Here is an 18409-nt window from a genome sequence, read left to right as displayed (position 1 = left end):
CAGACAAAGAGACTCAAATGTTTGTATACTTGGCAATTATGCATGTAAAACATACACTCATACTTCAAGTAAAGATTTTCGTTGCTTAAAACCATTTCAATTTGCAGTCAAGAACATTTTCTTGACCTTTTGGTATGTCTGTTTCTGACAATCATTATTCGTGGACACCTCAGTATCGTCTTGTCTTCCACGTGAAACATCGTCCAACCTTTGCTACAGGAGTTTTTTTTTTGTTAAGTTTCAGATAAACCCATGGAAACATCCAGTTGTACTAACACTAGGCAATATATTTCTGTATGATTCTGAGGTGATTTTTATGTAAAGCAATCCATCCCCAAATGATTCTCCATGCAAAATGTGTTAGGCAGGCTGTCTGTGCTAAGGGGACAGATGGCCTTTGTTTTGGCAGCTGCTGGCCAGAACGATTCGCTAAGTGTGGCTTCTGATTACTAAGAGTCAAGCAGACAAAATGTACCCTCCCCCCTCTCCTCAGCCTTCCGTGGCATTTTTGCTTTACCAATTTTCATGTAGGGCTGTTCAGGAATGTGAACTGTTTTTCATTTGTGAGTTAAGCACTTATGTACAGACCTTTACTGACTTTGATCTGGTTGAGATTTTTGTCCTAACTTGGAGTGTTACCAGAGAATATACGTTTTCACATGGATTTTTATGAATGTGTTATTTAAAAAAAAAAAATTAAAAACAGGACTGTGAGCTTACTTATAAAAATTTATTACCATAATAAGAGTTGAAATAAAAAATATTATAAAACACTTTGTTATGGACAGCAATAAAAATGTAATTGATGCTGGTACCTTTTCTATCAACAGTATGATTTTGTTTTCACAATCCTCTCTGATCCTTACATATACATATGAGCAAAGAGATTTAGACAGAAACCGCATCTTTTCCAAAGCATTCCACAGGAATCTTTTTTGGAAAACTGATTCTCTTAACAGGTGACTTAACCAGTGACTGAACATGTCCTGGGCTCATGTAGGCATACACTTAATAATCGTAAAAGTAGGAATAATCAGCAAAATGTATTTGCATGACACCCTATTCAAACGCAGGTGTGCTGTTCAATGCACATCCATTCTGCATATTTTCACTTGCAATAACTTGCGGTGCAAACTTCTGCTGTTGTCTCCACGATAAAGCTAACACATTCAGCCTACACAACGTCATAGTGGCACAAGTCTAGCACAGCCTTAATGATGTCATAGTGGCACAAGGCTATCACATTCAGCCTTCATGATGTCATGGTGGCACAAAGCTATCACATTCAGCCTACACGACATCATAGTGGCACAATACATAGGTCAAAGACCATTCTGCTGCCAAACAGAAGCACTGTGTTAATGAACAAAAAGTGAATCATCTATTAAAAGCAGAGAACATTCTGTTTATAACCGTGTCTCTCTATACGCATTCTGTTAAAGGCTTAATAAACTCCTTTTCTTCTCTTAATCCAAGGCTCAGGATATAAGTGAACATCAGTACCAATACATATTTGAAAGATTTTCCTGGTTCTCCAACTTTGCAGAGTCTCATCATTACCTTTCTTTGTAGATGTGAAATATAAGTATCACTAATTCCACCCTATTCCAGTTTCTCCTCCCAAAGGAAAAGGCGCCATTCCAAGGCTTTGGAATAAGACTGATCACACAAAACACCGTGAGTAAGTTGTATAATTCAATCTGTGCATTTCATGTGACTGCACAGTATACCAATTACATATCAATTACATTACACTTAGCCCTGCTACATACAGTATAGGCCTTTTGCACAGCAATGTGGTCCTACTTAGGATGTAATGAAAGAACTTTTCAAACAAACAGATGCTATGCAAATCATTACTCTGTCTCCTCTTCCTCCTCATCATCTCTGACTATTCCTTCATCTATGCTCTCCATTCTGAGTCTCTGTCCGTTCAGAGAGCGTGGGGCTCTCTGTGTGTTGACTGTAGACAGAGCTGGTGGTATTGTGGTCCGTTCCCCAAAGAGTTGCAGCTTAGCGTCGGTTTCTATGGCCTTGGCCAGGCATGATGCAAAGCTATCCAGAGGCGTATGGATGTCTGCCCGGATATGGTGCGTGGATGAGTCAGCTGGTTATGGAGAGAAACGTGAGACAACACTGCTTTTCAAATCATAGAATTACAAGATGAAATTCCAATTTACTTGAAATTATAAGACATTTTTTTTCATTGAAATTGAAATTTCTTTTGAAAGGAAAACCTGTCAAAAAGGCTGTAGATGGAGCGAGTGGCTTTTTAAAAAAATGCACTGGGACAGATATCTGAGAAGTACAAAAACTTCACTCAAATACAACAGTCTAACACATCGATCAGACTCAGCCAATGACTTCACTCTGCCATTGGGAGTACCACCCATCTGACAGTGTGTTCTGGTTTTGCTGGAAGCTGTATAATCTAGTCCCTATGTAAATGATGTCATACAAACCAGATGATGTCAGACAAACTAGACAAATGTTGAGGGTTGTTTTTTTCTTCTTCTTCTCTTGATGTCATTTATATACATTAACTCACCAGCTTCAGTTACTCTGGAGCAGTGGTCCAACTGGTCCTCAAATGTGACAGAGCTTCTCCTCCTTTTGTTTCCTCCATAGAGGGTTGTGTGGGTGTTGTCTGAAGAGTGGCTCTCCAACATCATGATGTCAGTGGCTGAGAAAAACAGCACAGAGAGGGTGGTACTCAGACACCCAGCTTTAGTCAGAACACTTCTCATAGGCTTTAATGACCAGCTTACTGTGGGTACAAGCCTGGGCAACACCGCTTGTCTTATATAAGAACGAAAAACACGATGTATGCAATGCATTACACTCCTTCATTGCAACAGTCCAAACTGCTCAAATCATGAGTCAAGAGCTATCAGCTGACAGATGACACAGTCTTTAAGTGTGGGTGCTCAAATCCTGATTGTGCATGCAAACTTAAGTAGGTTAAGATTTGTGATTTAAAAAAAAAAGCAACAGGATTTCTTGTGTCTGTTTTGATGTAGGAAGCCCTCACAACTGAACTGCCAGCATGAAATAAAAGCTCTTTAGACTAGCGCTAGACAGTGGTCGCTATCTGCTTAAAAAGACAGGAGTCTCTGAATAGGTGTCCTGTCTGAATATGTACCAGAATCCTGAGTAAAGCTGAATCCTGTGTCTCCAGTGCTGCTACCAAGTCCCAGGAGTTGCCCTCCCCCGACCAATAAAGCTGTCAGGTGAGGAGACATCCCAAGATCTGCAAGCCAAATGTGTGAAACACAGTAAGATCACAACATCAAAGAACCCATCTGTAAGACGTATGGGGTTTCAGTAAACAACGCAATATGAAAAATACATCAAAAATAGAAAGCCTGCAAAATACAGACAAATGGAATGTGGCAAAACAGGCATGAAGAAAAAGTATATGTATTTTCAAGCGCTGGGAATTAAATATGCGCCTCCATTCAAGTTTATGAATTCTGTCATACCCTTTCAGACACACCGACACCCACCTGTGATTCGATTGGAGATGCTAAAAAGACGGGACGTCCTGTGCCGCGTGACAAATGACTCCCTGTAGTAACGGTCACCGAAACACATGCCCAGGAGCTCCTTGCGTACCGTTTTGTTCCACAGTCCGTAGATGACTGGGTGACAGACAGAGCTGGTGAATGAAAGCCAGGATACGAGAGTCTCCAGTCGTGGAGAGAAACTGTCTTTACCCCACACAGCTTCAGAGGTAATCACCGCCACGTAAGGTCCCCACGTGACCAAGAACGTGCCGAGAACGACGAGGATGGTGACGAAGGCTTTGCACTGGCTGCCTGAGTAGATCAGGCTCTTGCGGCTACTGTTGGAGGAGGTGGAGGTGTTGGAGTTCTTGCGACCGTTCTTCTGCGAGCTTGACTCCTCATGAGTCACCACCACAGAACCACAGTAGACCTTACGGGCTTTGAGTCGAGCAACGCGGAAGATGACCCCGTAGCACACCAGCATGGCAGACAATGGCAACAGGCAGCACCACGTGATCCAAAACGTGGTATAACTAATTTCTCGATGCCACGCCGCCGTACAAGTCCACTTGAATCGATCGAATTCGAACGTGGACCATCCAAAGAGTGGCGGCAGGCAGCCCACCAGAGAGTGGATCCACACATAAACAATGGCCACCACGGAGCGATTGCCTGTGATCTTCATGGGATAGATCATAGGATACAACACAGCATAGTACCTATGGATGGTTAAACAGAAAAGGTTATCGGCATTTAACAGTTGCTTTAAAATGGTAAGTCTCTCTCAAGAGACAAATGGTACTAAAATGAGACGAGAAGAAGGCTTTCCTTCAGTGTTTTCTAACTTTTAAAAATAAAATATAGCTAACATCCAGATAGAAAGTCTACTCTCTGTATTTCACAACTATCCACAGTTTGAGTTGGAGGACTGAAAATCAACTGAATAGGTTCAATTCTTTCTGTGCATCTTAGTCATAAACAAAGAAGCGGAACCACTAAACGTACACGAGACTTACTCACATGTCACGGGAATGAGCCAGTCAGTGCATGCTTAACAAATCACAAAGTTTGCATTGATGGGAACTGCTAGCAGACAAGCTGTGTGTGTTTCATTCATGAGACAACTCCCATTAGGAAATTTTATTCTGTATTTATCCCTACTGACTTATGTAGGCTATGTTTATATTTAAATAACTTAGGCTCAGATTATGTGTACCCAACACTCACCTGTCTATGGCAATGGCCCCCAGTGTGAGCATACTGGCAGAACTGACTAAAAGATGAAGCAAGGCAGTGAAGTTACACCACACCACGCCAAATATCCAGTCTCGCTGCATGGAGCTAGCGGCCACAAAGGGCAGGACCAACACTGACAGCAGCAGATTAGACAATGTCAAACTGAAGACAAACTTGTTGCTGGGAGTCATCAGGTAGGGCTTCTTGTAGAGTGTCACCACAATGAGCAGGTTTCCCAAGCAGATGAGCAAGGCTATGAGGACAATACAGGCAGACTCTAGTGCTACTGTACCACTATCATCCAGGTCGCCCACACCGCTCACCCCTGGCTCTGTCTCATTCCCGTTACTGTTCATTATAGATGCCTGTTGGACATCCAGGGCTGTCGAGACAGAGTGTTCACCTGAAAGAAATCAAGTACAGATCAAGCACATATCAAACCTGCACTGTTTGATAGACACAGAGAGTGGAATACTGAAAATAAAGGGCATGTGCATTCACTGTGAGGTGTGAACTACAGCCCAGAAAGACCTGATGATGTAATGTGTTCCATTACTAAACCTAAGGGGATTACTCCAATTTATACAATGTGGTATTTGTCACAGAACTGAACTGTACTGCACTGATCAGTAAAGTTCTTTAATACTGTGTGGCTGATATCTAAAGCTGATCTCTGTATTAGAAAATTTTTCAGTGTAAAAGATTATTTAACAAGGGACATATTTAACTTTTTTGCCTATTAATCCAGAGAAATTCATAAAAGTAATTAATCTCAGTCCAGAAATACACATTATGTTTAGCACATTTCCATTCCAAGGCACTCAAATTCAAAAACTGAACGTGAAATTATGCTTTGAATGACCGAAGAGTTCTCTGAGGTTACCGATATTGGAAAGGTTTGAAGCTATTTTAAGGTGACATAAATATCACTTGAGGTTCTTCCGTCATACTGGTGTCATATGTTGATTATATATGAGTAGCCACATTTTAAATTTTCAACCTAAACAAAGTTTTCATTAGCTGAAAGACAGGCTATCTGGTCTCAAGGCTAACTACAAGAAACTAAATAATTACGATCGAATGATTGAGATTTTTAAAATTATGATGCTATTTTTAACCGAACCATACTTAAATGCATTTCGTAGAGCAATGCTTTCACCGAGAAAATGCGGTGCAATCGAATCTCAGCAAAAAGCAATAAAAAGTAAAACTGGCTGAGCGTGTTCACAGCGAAACTTTCTCCTTTGTCTGATGCCCCCCAAAAAACTTTCCTTCAGTCAGTTCTTAGTTAACACTTACCTGAAGTAACATATTTGGAATGTCATGTGTGTTGACTATCCACAAAATAATTCCTCGCACAAACTTGCAACACTGCAGGGGATTATTGTAGACAGCCTTGGGAATTGGGAACCCTCTTCATTTCCCTTTTGTCGCGAAAGTCTTTTACTGTGGTCGCTGGCCAAAAAGTAAGAGGGGAAGTCCTTGGTCACAATGGCGTCCACATCGCTTATCTCCAGAACACCCTTCTTTTTCCCTTGAAGTCGTATCCCCCATCGTATCGAAATTCTGTGAGTGGTCTGTTTTGAAGACTTTCGCTGTCGGCACTCTGATGCAATCACAACCCGGTGCGGCTGACATAGCTATCAAAAGGTATATTTTGTGTAAAACCGGGCTTCATTTATGAAAACTGCTCATGTTTCCTCTAACATTTGCTAACAACTTTTTCATCATTTTCAGAAACTTGCATTTTATATTGAGCACACATTTCTAAAAAAATCTTTATTTATGCACAATTAAGTGTTTTCAACTCAATGGACCGTAGTAGACCAAAGCTTCCCGCATTACTGTATACCTGTATCACATGTTTATTTAAGCCAATAAAATATTTGAAGGGGAGGACCTTATGTGTAAGATGTTCATAGCAAAGCCACTTGATGGCGCAGTCGCTCTGTAGCTCTGTTTCTTGGTTAGGGCTATTGCAATCTTTGCAGCTAGGCATCAGAGCAAAAAAAAAAAAAAAAAAATATATATATATATATATATATATCTATACAGATATTCTTTTTATTGACACAGTTATATATATTATTTCTCAATTACTTACATACAGACACACATAATATATCATTAAACTGGCATAATTGAAAAACAAAGCTCAATAATGTGAAAACTTGTCTCATGTTTTGTATATATTTGTACAGTATGTGTATTGTGACTCCTGTCTTGTGTCTCCACAGGTATGAGGTAAAAACTAGTCAAAGAGTCATGAATCACATCCAAGCAGCTCAACTCTCATTGTGATTGAATTTTGCCATCTTTTCGGGATAATCCTTATGAATCTGGAGAATATGGGAGGATAAATATAATTTCTCTTATGTCCATTGTTATCTGAATTCCCTTGGAATATCTGTGAAAAGGACAAGGAAGAAATTCAGTGATCTGAATGATGAAAAGCATGTAATGGCAACATGATGTAAACTAGCATCCAAGAGAATTATTTATATGCTGATGTTTACCTTTAGTTCCTTATCTGGATCATCAGAATACTTTGTCCACTTTCTACCATCATCGCTGTATTCCAGAATGTATTCAGTCACAAACATCTCTGTGCCCAAAGACTTGGCTCCTTGAGTAATAATGCCTGTGATTTTCTTCGCAACGTTCAGTTCAACCTGTAGCCACTGTTGCATATCTCGATCCTGTGAATTCCAGACAGAACAAGATGAAAACTGGGGTTCACAAAAGGGTCTGATAATAAAACTGGCATGATTGCACATATGGTGTATTTGTTGTTATTTGTTATTTGTTGGATACCTTGGCTTGCCAAGCATTGATGGCCCCTTGTTTATCCAGACGGGCTAACCAGGAATGCCAGCTGCCCGAGTACCAGCTGTAGGCGACGGAGCTGGCAGTAATCTGATGGTCCTTTATAAGCCCATTCCCCATTCCCAGTGGCACCGAGCAACCTGCAGACACAGAGTGACATGCCACCATATTAATATACGTAAGGCAATCCAACATAGTGATAGGTGCCTGCAACATCAACTGATATATTAAAAATTGCATTGCCAATTTGGGTCTACCGTATGAAATTCAAATGTTACATACCATCCAGCTCACAACCATAGAACTCCATGCGAACAGTTGGGTAGTTGTGGGATTGTGAAGGGTGAAGCCGCACATATCGACCAATTATAGGGGGGAAGAATGTATTCTCCTTCACCTCATGGGCATCTCTGTTACCCTCAAAAGTCTTTTGGATTAAGAAACAAATTAATATCTCCATTGCACACCTACTATTATTATAATACTGATAACCATAGCTACTTGCCTTTCTGATAGTATCACTATCTCCTTTGTAGTATATCCACCTTTTGCCATCATTACTGTAGGATATGGTAAAATTGACCACATAGTGAGATGTGAAGAGCTGTTTAGCACCTTGTGTGGCTACCTTACTAATCACCACAGGCCTCTGAAAATCCACCTGCAGGAGCAGAATTAAATATTTAACTGTACACATTTAGTCTAAGGGTGGAGATAATCCTTTGACCACCAGTATGATACCATACCTTGATCCATTCCTCTTGATTCATTGTACTCCAAGCATTGTATTTGCCTGAGTTGTGCAATCTTGCCAAATGTGGTAGCCAGTAACCTGTAATACACAAAAGGGTGAGATGTTTTACTTTGTGCTCTTTATAAGTCTGTGTTAGAAAACATGCACGTGTAGTCATCAGACAGTTTTGGTACAAGCAAGTTTAGTATATAGTACCTCTGTAGTCAGATGCTGTGATCTGAGTGTCCAGTATGCTTCCAGAGATGAGTCCTAGTGGGTGGCTACATTCTGAGAAACAACAGAACAAGAATATTAAGAATGCTATCTGCAAATACAATCAGTTGGCGTACGAAATTTCAAATGGCTATATAAATGTACATTACCATTGTCTATCACTAGAAATAACGTCTGCATCCCATTCTCCTGGCAAAGTCCAATCTCAGACTCCAGCAACCAGAGGCCTGGTTTTGAAGGCAACATTTCCAGTGTTGCAAAACCACCTAAGTCCCAAGAAACACTCAATTTCAATTTGATTAACTGCTTCTGTTAACATGATGGTCATGCAAATAACAAAAAAATACCACAACAAACCCCCAACTATAAACCTGGTAGAAGCGGGTAGACGCCTTGACGATGGTCTCCTTTTTGCTTATTTAGGAAGGTCTGGCCATGAAAGTGAATGCTGTGAAAATCTCTTGAAGATCCCAGATTGATAAGATGCCACTTGACCAACTGATTGGTGTACATTCTCAGGCCTTTTAGATTGCAGATGATTCCATTGATAGCTTGAAAGACAAACAGAGCAGAACCAAATGAAAATCCCTTCTTAGGCTTTGAGTGGCCATCAGCTGCAACTACAAACAACTATGTAGCTTCCTGTTAATGTAATTCTGTACATGCATAGGTATAAATCTGGAGCAAAGTTCTCTGCAGTATGCTGTAAATTAATGTTGGAGGAACACCATATAGGGGGTGAAAGTAATCAAGAGAATAAAACCTACATCCCCTTTAACACTAAGAGGATTCTGATAATCGACTTGATCCTTAACTAATTAGTTATCACTCATCCATTTCATGGATAATGAAAGAAACCAATCCACATGTCAAGGACTTTGTTCAATACCATGGAATCTGATGTTCTCATTGAAATCAGGACGCGTGACTGCAAGTTTATTTGTCCTCTCAAATTTCTTTCTGTTTTCTTCATAGTACCAGCTCATGTTCTCATCAAAGGTCATGAAGAGCAGCATGAACCTGCTCGAGTCCATAGCCTTTTTACTCAGAGTCCCTTTCCTGCAGACCAGCAGAGGTCCAATCAATCCAGAATTGATATCTTTTTCCTGCATAAACAACAAAACATGAAATAGTATTTAAACCCCAGTCAATTTTTTTTGCAGTAAAAAGGATCTAGGCAATGAATAAACATACAGGGTTCACTCCAGAGTAGTATGCCCATGTTCTGCAGTCTGACTCATCATCTTGTGGCCCAGCTTTCTGAGTTACTGTCCAAATGTATGTATTTGAACTGTTAGGCTGAACTTTATCGTCCAGTTTGTACCAATATGGAGATTCGTCATTATAATTCAAACCCTCCATTTGCTTTGGGTAAGTCACACCTTTTGCATGGAGGGAGTATGGCCGGCGCGCAAGGTTCCTGAATAAAATCTAAACAAAAAAAAAAAAGAAAAAAGAAAAAAAACTGTAAGAGAGAAATAATCAGCTTCCCATTGTACAACGTATAAGCGTGTTTCATACAACAAAGTCAAAAGTTTACAATACCATTATGGTCTCTCCAACTTCGGCTTTAATAACTGGACCAAGGATTCCCAGATGCTCGTCCACCTCCCCTCGTATGTCTGGAATTCTAAAAGAACTGTCCAGATATCCCCGAAACACTACTTTAGTGAATTTAGTCAGCCCCACTTTTGTTGAGCATTTCTCCATCCTCCTGTTGTAAGAGAAACAATTGAGGCTTAGAGATGAGACTGCAGAAAATATTAACTTCACAGTCAGAATTTCCTTCAGGAGAAATGACTGCATATCAGTATACTAAGATATAGGCATTTACTTCAGAGAGAACACTGTAAACTGTATTTGACTAAATGCATGGGTGTTAATTCATTTGTACAAAGAACTTTGTTAGATTTGTAAGGCAGTACCTTCGTCCATATCCTAAATAATCCCATTCTACTTCTTCTGCACTGATGAAATAGGTCCTCACATTACTGCCAGCCTTTTTAAAGGTGTATTTGACTGCTTCATCGATCTCAATGTCTTGCATATCACTTTGTGTGCTGTAGGGGTCCTTATACTCCACGTACTCATACTCCTCTCCAGCTTCATTTTCGCCACCTACATGATCGATGTCATCACCTTCACTTTGGACATACAGTTCATAGTCATTGAAATCACTCCTGGGCAGTCCTATGACTATGGGTTTACTCATCAGATCTTCCTCGCTAGAGACTGGCCTTGTTCCTCTGGGGCCAAATGTCGGTGGCTTGAAACTACGAGGAGATATGGCACTCCTTGGCTGAGCTTTATACTCTTTCCTTTTTTTTGTCTTCAAAGCATGCCCTTTGTGTGGTCTCACCCTTTTGTACACTATCTTCTTTTTCTTCTCCTCTACCTTTTTTTCATCGCTGGGATTCGTAACTGAATTGTCTTCGGTGTACTTGGTAATGTGATCTGGGATCTCCATGGGGACTAGCTCATGTTTTCCCTCATATCTCCAGTGCTCTCCCTGTAGTTTAATGGGGGTGGTAAGAATAACACCAGTCTTGTTGTCCTTTAAATATATGGCCACCTCCTCATGACTTTCTGAATGAAGTGAAACGTCTTCTTCAGAACTGTCTTCCAGCTCCACACTGTTACTGAGGAGCTTTTTACTTTCGTTGAAAGCTAAATCAGTCTCATTACCCAATGAGGCATTTGAAAAGTTCACTGTAGATAAAAATGCTGATGCATTGTCCATTGTCCTTTCTGAGCTAAGCTCCTCAGAGGAATTACAGCGCTCTAAATATGGTGAACTGATAATTTCATCAGATGAATCTGCTGAAGATGATGATGATGATTCGATGGATGTTTCATTAAATGATGCGTTTTTTAAGCCCTCATTTCCAAGGGATAAGCTTGAGTTGGAGATGAAGTCTGAGGTAAAGTTTGTGTTTTTCTTTCCATGCTGAGTGCAGTTACTCATTTCCCATAATTCACTGAGTGTGTTGTTGGTACTTTCAGTGTCGATATTTTTAAACAATTCATCAAAATGATCCACTTCAACCTCTTCAGTTGAACTGTCCCCAGTTATGTTCCCAATCACTGATGATCTGTTGTCACTGGGGACAGATGTAGTGGGACCAATAATGTACCCTGTCAACTGTCTGTCATCGCTGCCGGTCTCTGCTGGGTTACCATCCTCTAGCAGCACAAATATTTCACTTTCATGGAGCTCTGTATTCAGGTTGGAATCGTTAAAGGGAGGCACATGATGGGACACGCTATAGGGGAAGGTATTGTTTGGTATATCTTCAAAATCTCCAACATAAGCAGTGCCAATGTCTGTACTCCTGTCTCCATAACCTTTAGAGGTTTCATTTGATGGGGAGGATGTCATCATTTGTACTGTCTCATGGTCAGTCCCTGAAGTGAAGTTGTTCTTGATTACTAACTGTTCAAATGAAGCATTGGTGAGAGCAGAGACATTTTCGGTGTCATTCATCAGAGAGTTATTGCGTGTTACAGGAGCTAGTTTCATTGTGTTGTTGAGCAATGTCCTTACAGCGCTTTCATTTTGTGGGACAGTTGTAAAATTACCATCAGCAGTGAACATTTCAGCCATTAAGATGTCACTCAGAGTCTGAGAAGAGTTAGTTTGTTCTAGCTGTGTTTCATTTGATATCAATTCATCAGAGAGAATAAAGCTGCTGTTCTGATCAGTCTTGTTAACTGGTGAAGCATCATAATCATCGAAATCAAGCATTGACAGGTCCAGCAACTCCATATCACTCCCAGTATCTCCTTCTTTCTTTTTGAAACTCCTCAGGTTCAACAGATCTGCATAGTAATCTGTCAATGCATCAAACCCATTGGCATTTTTGACCTGTGGAGGCTCAACAGCTTTCTTCTCTTCTACATTTCCTTGCTGTGGTGTCCAGACAGAAAAGCTTTCCTGAACATAATCTGTGTCACTGTATTCCTCCTCTGTGAAGTAATCTCGATAGCAATCAACATCCCTAAACCTCATCCTCATTCCTTTGGTTGTCTCATGTGAGTTCAGTGACGCCAAGAGCCAAATTCCTGAAAGAATGAACAGTATCTGAGATATCAGTGATGAAAAGTTTGAAATAGCTTCAATGGTAATTGTGATCACAATGGCCAATATGCAATTCTTTTTCAGTCAGCTAAATTGGTTGTAATATCATACCAATGAGTTTATAACATAGATGTACATTCAAACACATAAGCTGACTTCTGTGCTTGTTCATACGATAGAATGGTACATACGTGTTCATGCTTGTTCATACGATAGAACTAATGGTATACTGGTAATTCTTATCAAATGTGAGAATCAAGTGATTTTGTATGATTGTTGTATCCTGTCAGTATGAAATGAAATCCGTTCAGGCGCTTAACTAACCCTTGTTATCCATGGGCATGGTTATGGTCTCTCCTGTCATTGGAAAGAGACTAAGGAAATCTTCATATCTATTGTTCAGCTCAAATATATGACCATAAAACGTGGCTGTCTGGATGCGGTCCTGTTCTCCAACATTAGACACATGCCAGGTCACAATCTCACCATTGCAGAATCCTAGGAGTTCTCCACTTTCATATACATATCCATTGATTGCTGCAGAAATTCATAATACCATATAAGGCAAAGACATTGAGTAAGGACACAAGCCAATGCCCCCAGACATTAAGCACTGAGCAATACGATGACTGTTGATGGCTGAGACATTGTTGAATTCACATTTAATAAGATATACACCATGTAATGGGAAATTCTGAAAAGAGAACAAAGCTAAATATATCAGTCAAAACTAGCACAGAAAGCTCAATTCAACTTCAGAGGGAGTCAGCAAATACTCACTGTGCATAACATTGGCTTTGTAAAACTCTGGGTCATCTTTTTGTACTCTTGCTGGATCACTGCAATATGAGTTGATGTTTTCATCCAGATACCAGCTCTTGTTTTCATCAAAAATGGCAAACATAGCATGCTGCTCTTTGTCTGACTTCAGCTGTGAAAATGGCATTTTTCTTTTAGTACGACATCAATACTAAAATGTTAAAGATAAAATAAAATCAAATTTAGGCTAACTCTGTAGGATTGTAGCTAGGTTACCTGGACATTCCTTTTATTCAATGACTGACTCTTGCAGATAAGCAATGGGCCAATCAGGCCTGAGGCAATGTCACGATGTGTGTCCACTGCACTGTGGTACATCCTCGTCACACATCTCGAGTCGCTGTCTGTTGGCTCATCCTCATCAATCACATTCCAAATATATTCATAGGTTTCTCCTGGTTGAACCGCGTGGGTCTGATTTCCTGTGATATTGACGACAAACCATTGACTCTTAGTGAAATCGGCTATCCCACGCCAATATATTTTTCTTCCCAAAAAGAACTCTTTTTTTTTTTTTTAAGAAGTTCCTTGACCAATAAGAACAGGTAATAGAAACAGCTATAGAGGGCTTTTGATTCTGTCTGATTTTAGACTGTTATCACTTTATTTCTTATTTTGAATATCATGATATTAATACCTCCATCAGGGTACCTGGCTCCTTCTGCGGCTTTGTCTATGGTTAGTCCATGAGGATAGATACTGTAGGGGCGTGTTGCTTTGTTTTTGAAAACAATCTGTGAGAACAAAAATAGCATCAAATACTTCATCTGTCCTGCCTGGAGTAAAATGTTTGAGTGCGCAGTACAGTTTAATTTTTTTTTTCATGTCAACGAATGTTAAAAGTACCAAAGAAAAGTTGGACGAATGAGATATTCAGCACCTGTTTTATTCACGATTGTTATTTGTTTATTATATAACATTTTAGTGAGAGGTTCATACGCTACTTGATCACTTCTTTATCTTCTAAAATGGGAAAGATTTTCTTTTTTGAGGGAAGAAGCACAGTGACTCAGCTTACCTTAATTCTGTCTCTTATCTGAGCTCTGATAACTGGACCAAGAATGCCCAATTCCTTCTTTCTCTGTTTTTTTTCTGCTCTCTCTGTAAAAGTCTCATCTGTGTACTGGGTGTACACTGCCTTTTTATATTTCTTACCTATCCGGTCTGGACCTTGTTTCAGGTACATGGATCTGAAATCTCTAAAAGTTATGAAATGAGACAGTGGGACTTTAAATGATGGAACTATTCAAAGGAAATAATCTTTTGAAGAAAGAATATGTGGTGTTCTGTGATTACTTGTCTATGTTATCTGCTATATTTGGAGCGTAATCCCAGATGACCTCCTCGGCAGCAATGTAAAAGGTCCATTCCCGACTCTCTCTTTTTTGTTGGATGGTGAGGCGCCTTTTGGGTGCACTGAACTCCTTACACGTGTTAATCATTAGGAAACCGTACATCCCAGCTAAAGTTTTGAAAATAAACTTATTTTAACATAATATCTGGCTTTTTTATTATACCTGTTTAATTTAATCTAGGACACTGTGATGACCTTTGAAGAGCAGAAAACACATATCACATTGTTAAAGATATCATATGTAGCACACTGAGGTCTTACCCTCAAAGTGTTTGCTGATGTAGGAAGATAGCAGCCAGCGACCTGGATGGACTGCCGTCATGCTAGCACTGGTGGCAGTTCCACTGATAAGGCCCACCACTGAGGTGCTATGCCCATTCTGCAGAAGAACCTGCCCATTAAAGTGAACTGAAAAGAGCTCTGGCTGAGAACTCATGGCCAGAAAGTGCCAGCTCACGGTGCTATGGGCACACACGCTCAAGTCTGGAGAGAAAGGGGGGCCGAGAGAGAGAGAGAGAGAGTTCAAAAAGGAACAAAAGGTGAGACAGTCAAGATAAAAACATTTCAGAAAACAGTGATGATCATGGTCATATTTTGAAAACAAAAAAACAAACAAACAAAAAAAAAACTTCCAGCTGACCAGGAACTGAGCCGTTGGTAAAGCCATTGATGGTGTACTTCAGATTTTGTCGAGATGGAGTGCCACCTCTGTACCAGCTCTTATCCTCATCAAACACTCCAAACAAGAGCACCATTTCCTGATGGAAGCGGACCTGTTCTCCATCATCACTCAGGCTGCCTGTGGACAAAAAGTACACAAATCGTGTCCACCAACTTCCCTCAAGAAACAATGCCACTTATAGCTCTTCCCCTTTCTCCACACAGTCATAAGTTTCCCTCTGAGACTGATATAGAGATGCACTCTAAGAAGTGAGTATATCACACAGTCTGATGAGCCTTTGATCCTCTTTTTAAACTTTCTGTGGATTTACGGGATTTACCATTTTTACATATCAGCATTGTGCCAATCAGCCCTGTGTTGTAGTCACTGACGATGTCATGATGGGAAAGGTATGTGTAGGTGAGACACGAGGGGTCTCCTGGTTTAGGGCTCACTTCAGAGGTCACTTCCCAATAGTAGGTGTGCTCCCCTCCAGGAACAACGATATCATCTTCTTTCTCAAACCCGAATGTGTTGTCATTGTAAAAAGATCCTGAAATAGTCAACATACATAATAACTGAAAAATCTTAACAACAATCTATAATGTCGATCCAATAACACACAAGGACACTTTAATATTTAGTGGTGGACAAATGCACAAGATGATACCTTTTTTTTTTTTTTCAAAGCAAATTCATGATGAATAGCTACTGTATTCAGTAAATGAATGGAACAGCTACATTTGCAAAAAAATGTTTTTTTTGAAGTAAGCTCAGAAAAATGCAGAAAACAATATCCTAGGGTGCAACTAATAAAAAATAAATCCACGAAAATGCCTTTTCATTATTTATGTGGGTGATCATGCTGAGTTCCCCCCTTCTGGAAGTCTTCTGTTTGGACTTATGAACTGCCTGAGGTTAATCTGTGTGTCTGGTTAATATATCTAACAAAGTTAAACAGCTGTGTTACACAATTTGTTTGTACAATTAAATGAGTAACCTGGGAATACATCATGTCTCTTTCCCCCGATAATTTGGTTTTCTGAGCCACAGACCCATCTCACTGTCTCTGCTTATTGTTCAGATACTGTATGTTACCACATTCTTTACCACATCATTATACACACCCTCTGACTGTTTCCCATAAGCAATGCCATGTGGGTGGATGCTGCAACGGTGATCCGCCATGTTCCTGAACGTGACGACAATAACATCACCTTCTTGCCCTCGTAGCGTGGGGCCGAGCAGTCCTGAGGGGAAATGATTCAAAGTTTGTTTTGTTCTGAGTCTCTGAGGCCAATTCAAAAATTGACGTGAATGTTTCTGAACTGCGTTGTAACGTGTAAACACTGTATCTAATGATGAGGCACTGTGAGTGTTCCGTTTTTATTTATCTTGGTGACCACGTTTTTGGAAGGGTGATATCCCATACCTAACCATGACGGATGGGTCTTGGCTTGTTTAAATTCTGCATCATACTCCCTGTACACCACCTTCTTATAGGTGGGACCAGTCCTAGACAACAAAGGAAAAAATATCAATGATAGCAATAAGAAGGCTGGAATAACATTAAAATAAGGGTGTTGGACTACATAGACCCCCTTTTCTTCTGGAAACAGATTAAAAAGATTTATAACAATTGATAGTGATTCAGATAACTTAACATAGAGAAAAAAAACACCATCTCAATTTCTGCATGATCTAGTGTACCCACTCCTGTGTCAGTTTTATGGAAGTGTCTGGTCATTCATCTGGACCCATCAGCCATTTGATTATTTTACAGAACAGGAAATGGAATATTTTTTAGGTCTGGGAATGATTACAAAAGTTAACAATATTTATTTCCTTTTTTTCTGCTCTTCAAAGTGAGTCACAGACCTTTACAGTATATTAAGTCAATTAAGACACAAGTATATGCTGACACCAGTTTCACTGAATGAAAAACTACTGCATTGTCAAAAATGAATAGTCAAAAGACAGATAGATAGACAGATGAGTACTTAATTGATTCCAGGGGGAAACTGTGTTTTTTTGCAGTCTAGACAAGTAACAGGTAACAGGTGACAACAGTAGAAGATACCAAAAAAGATAATATAAGACAAAAAGAAATTAAAACATTCCACCTTAGTACGTTTAAGGTAGTTTTACCTTGGTTGTCCAGGACTTGTGTAATCCCAGTCAATATTAACAGCAGCAATATAGTAGTGTCTCTCCACAGCAGCAACACAGTGGGTTAGGAATGCCAGACAGAACACAGTGTAGCAGGATCTTGCCCAGGGGTGTCGTCCCATATCTGAGTCTGCAGCTCCAGGTTAGAACTGTTAGTTCTAAAGGACGGGGAACTCTGATCTCTTTCTAAAACCCACACTGTGTTTTCTTTCTTTTTTTCCCTCACTCCCTCTTCTCTCTCTCTCTCTCTCTCTCTCTCTCTCTCTCTCTCTCTCTCACTCACTCACTCACTCACTCACTCATTCACTTTCTGATAACAGTAGGTTGTTTTTTTTCCCCCCCTTTAAAACCTGCATGTCATTTTGGGGAAATCATGTGATTTGCTCCATATCATCCTCCTTTTTTAATAAACCAAAACCAAACTTCTTTTTTCCCACGAGAGTGGGCTTCTGTTAAGGACTGCTTATGAAGCAAATATCAGAAAGATTCGCCATTATAACTAACCAGGCATTTGAGGCTCTTTCTGAACTTTAGGACCTGGGTTCTTACAACAATCTAAATGTTCATATATCAAGTGTTCACAAATATATATACAATAGAAATAATATTTAAAACAATAAAATTGCACCTTTTTTTTGTTTTTGTTTTGTTTATCTTATTTCACCATCACCGTGAGCAGGAATTTCCCCACTCACAATAATGTCATGTTATTCATTCGGTCCCCATGACAATTTGCACACATGATCAGATTGTGTGTGACCTGAAACCACATTCCAAAGCCTGCAGTCACAGT

General features: G+C 39.9%; 2 protein-coding genes across 4 annotated transcripts; both read right to left on the bottom strand.

Annotated features, from left to right (window-relative positions):
- Positions 1 to 1792: 1792 nt before the first annotated feature.
- On the bottom strand, positions 1793 to 6071 carry gpr161b (G protein-coupled receptor 161b). The gene is made up of 6 exons (XM_030786607.1): positions 6042 to 6071; positions 4734 to 5145; positions 3507 to 4225; positions 3143 to 3250; positions 2549 to 2683; positions 1793 to 2107 (listed from the first exon to the last, which is right to left on the bottom strand). Exons 2-6 carry the CDS (start codon positions 5096 to 5098, stop codon positions 1857 to 1859), a joined length of 1578 nt encoding a protein of 525 aa, XP_030642467.1. The 5' UTR covers positions 5099 to 5145; positions 6042 to 6071; the 3' UTR covers positions 1793 to 1856.
- Positions 6072 to 6511: 440 nt separating this feature from the next.
- Positions 6512 to 17811, bottom strand: f5 (coagulation factor V). Of its 3 annotated transcripts, XM_030785870.1 has the most exons (25): positions 17596 to 17811; positions 16880 to 16962; positions 16575 to 16697; positions 15788 to 16000; positions 15427 to 15585; positions 15048 to 15269; positions 14729 to 14894; positions 14451 to 14631; positions 14070 to 14166; positions 13649 to 13854; positions 13394 to 13544; positions 12938 to 13150; positions 10461 to 12597; positions 10081 to 10249; positions 9730 to 9966; positions 9425 to 9641; positions 8907 to 9086; positions 8685 to 8801; positions 8518 to 8589; positions 8315 to 8400; positions 8074 to 8229; positions 7851 to 7995; positions 7557 to 7708; positions 7259 to 7441; positions 6512 to 7149 (listed from the first exon to the last, which is right to left on the bottom strand). In XM_030785870.1, the coding sequence occupies exons 1-25, from the start codon at positions 17736 to 17738 to the stop codon at positions 7006 to 7008; spliced, it is 5952 nt and encodes a 1983-aa protein (XP_030641730.1). In that variant the 5' UTR covers positions 17739 to 17811; the 3' UTR covers positions 6512 to 7005. The 3 variants fall into 3 exon arrangements, with proteins under 3 accessions (XP_030641730.1, XP_030641729.1, XP_030641731.1); XM_030785869.1 differs by having other exon boundaries at positions 7851 to 8229; XM_030785871.1 differs by lacking the exons at positions 16575 to 16697; positions 16880 to 16962; positions 17596 to 17811 and having other exon boundaries at positions 7851 to 8229; positions 15903 to 16001.
- Positions 17812 to 18409: the final 598 nt, after the last annotated feature.

This window comes from Chanos chanos, chromosome 10 (genome assembly GCF_902362185.1).
Source record: "Chanos chanos chromosome 10, fChaCha1.1, whole genome shotgun sequence".
Lineage (NCBI taxonomy): Eukaryota > Metazoa > Chordata > Actinopteri > Gonorynchiformes > Chanidae > Chanos > Chanos chanos.
Note: the sequence above shows the minus strand (reverse complement) of the source record. Positions and strands in the feature narration are given on the sequence as shown.

Coding starts and splice junctions, on each gene's coding strand:
- gpr161b (XM_030786607.1), bottom strand. CDS start 5,098: ATGAACAGTAACGGGAATGAGACAGAGCCAGGGGTGAGCGGTGTGGGC. Junction 3,251..3,506: donor CATCTCCAATCGAATCACAG/GTGGGTGTCGGT, acceptor TTTGGCTTGCAG/ATCTTGGGATGTCTCCTCAC. Junction 2,108..2,548: donor CTCCAGAGTAACTGAAGCTG/GTGAGTTAATGT, acceptor CTCCATAACCAG/CTGACTCATCCACGCACCAT.
- f5 (XM_030785869.1), bottom strand. CDS start 17,738: ATGGGACGACACCCCTGGGCAAGATCCTGCTACACTGTGTTCTGTCTG. Junction 16,001..16,574: donor TTATGGGAAACAGTCAGAGG/GTGTGTATAATG, acceptor TGACTATTTCAG/GATCTTTTTACAATGACAAC. Junction 9,087..9,424: donor TGAGAACATCAGATTCCATG/GTATTGAACAAA, acceptor TTGTCTTTCAAG/CTATCAATGGAATCATCTGC.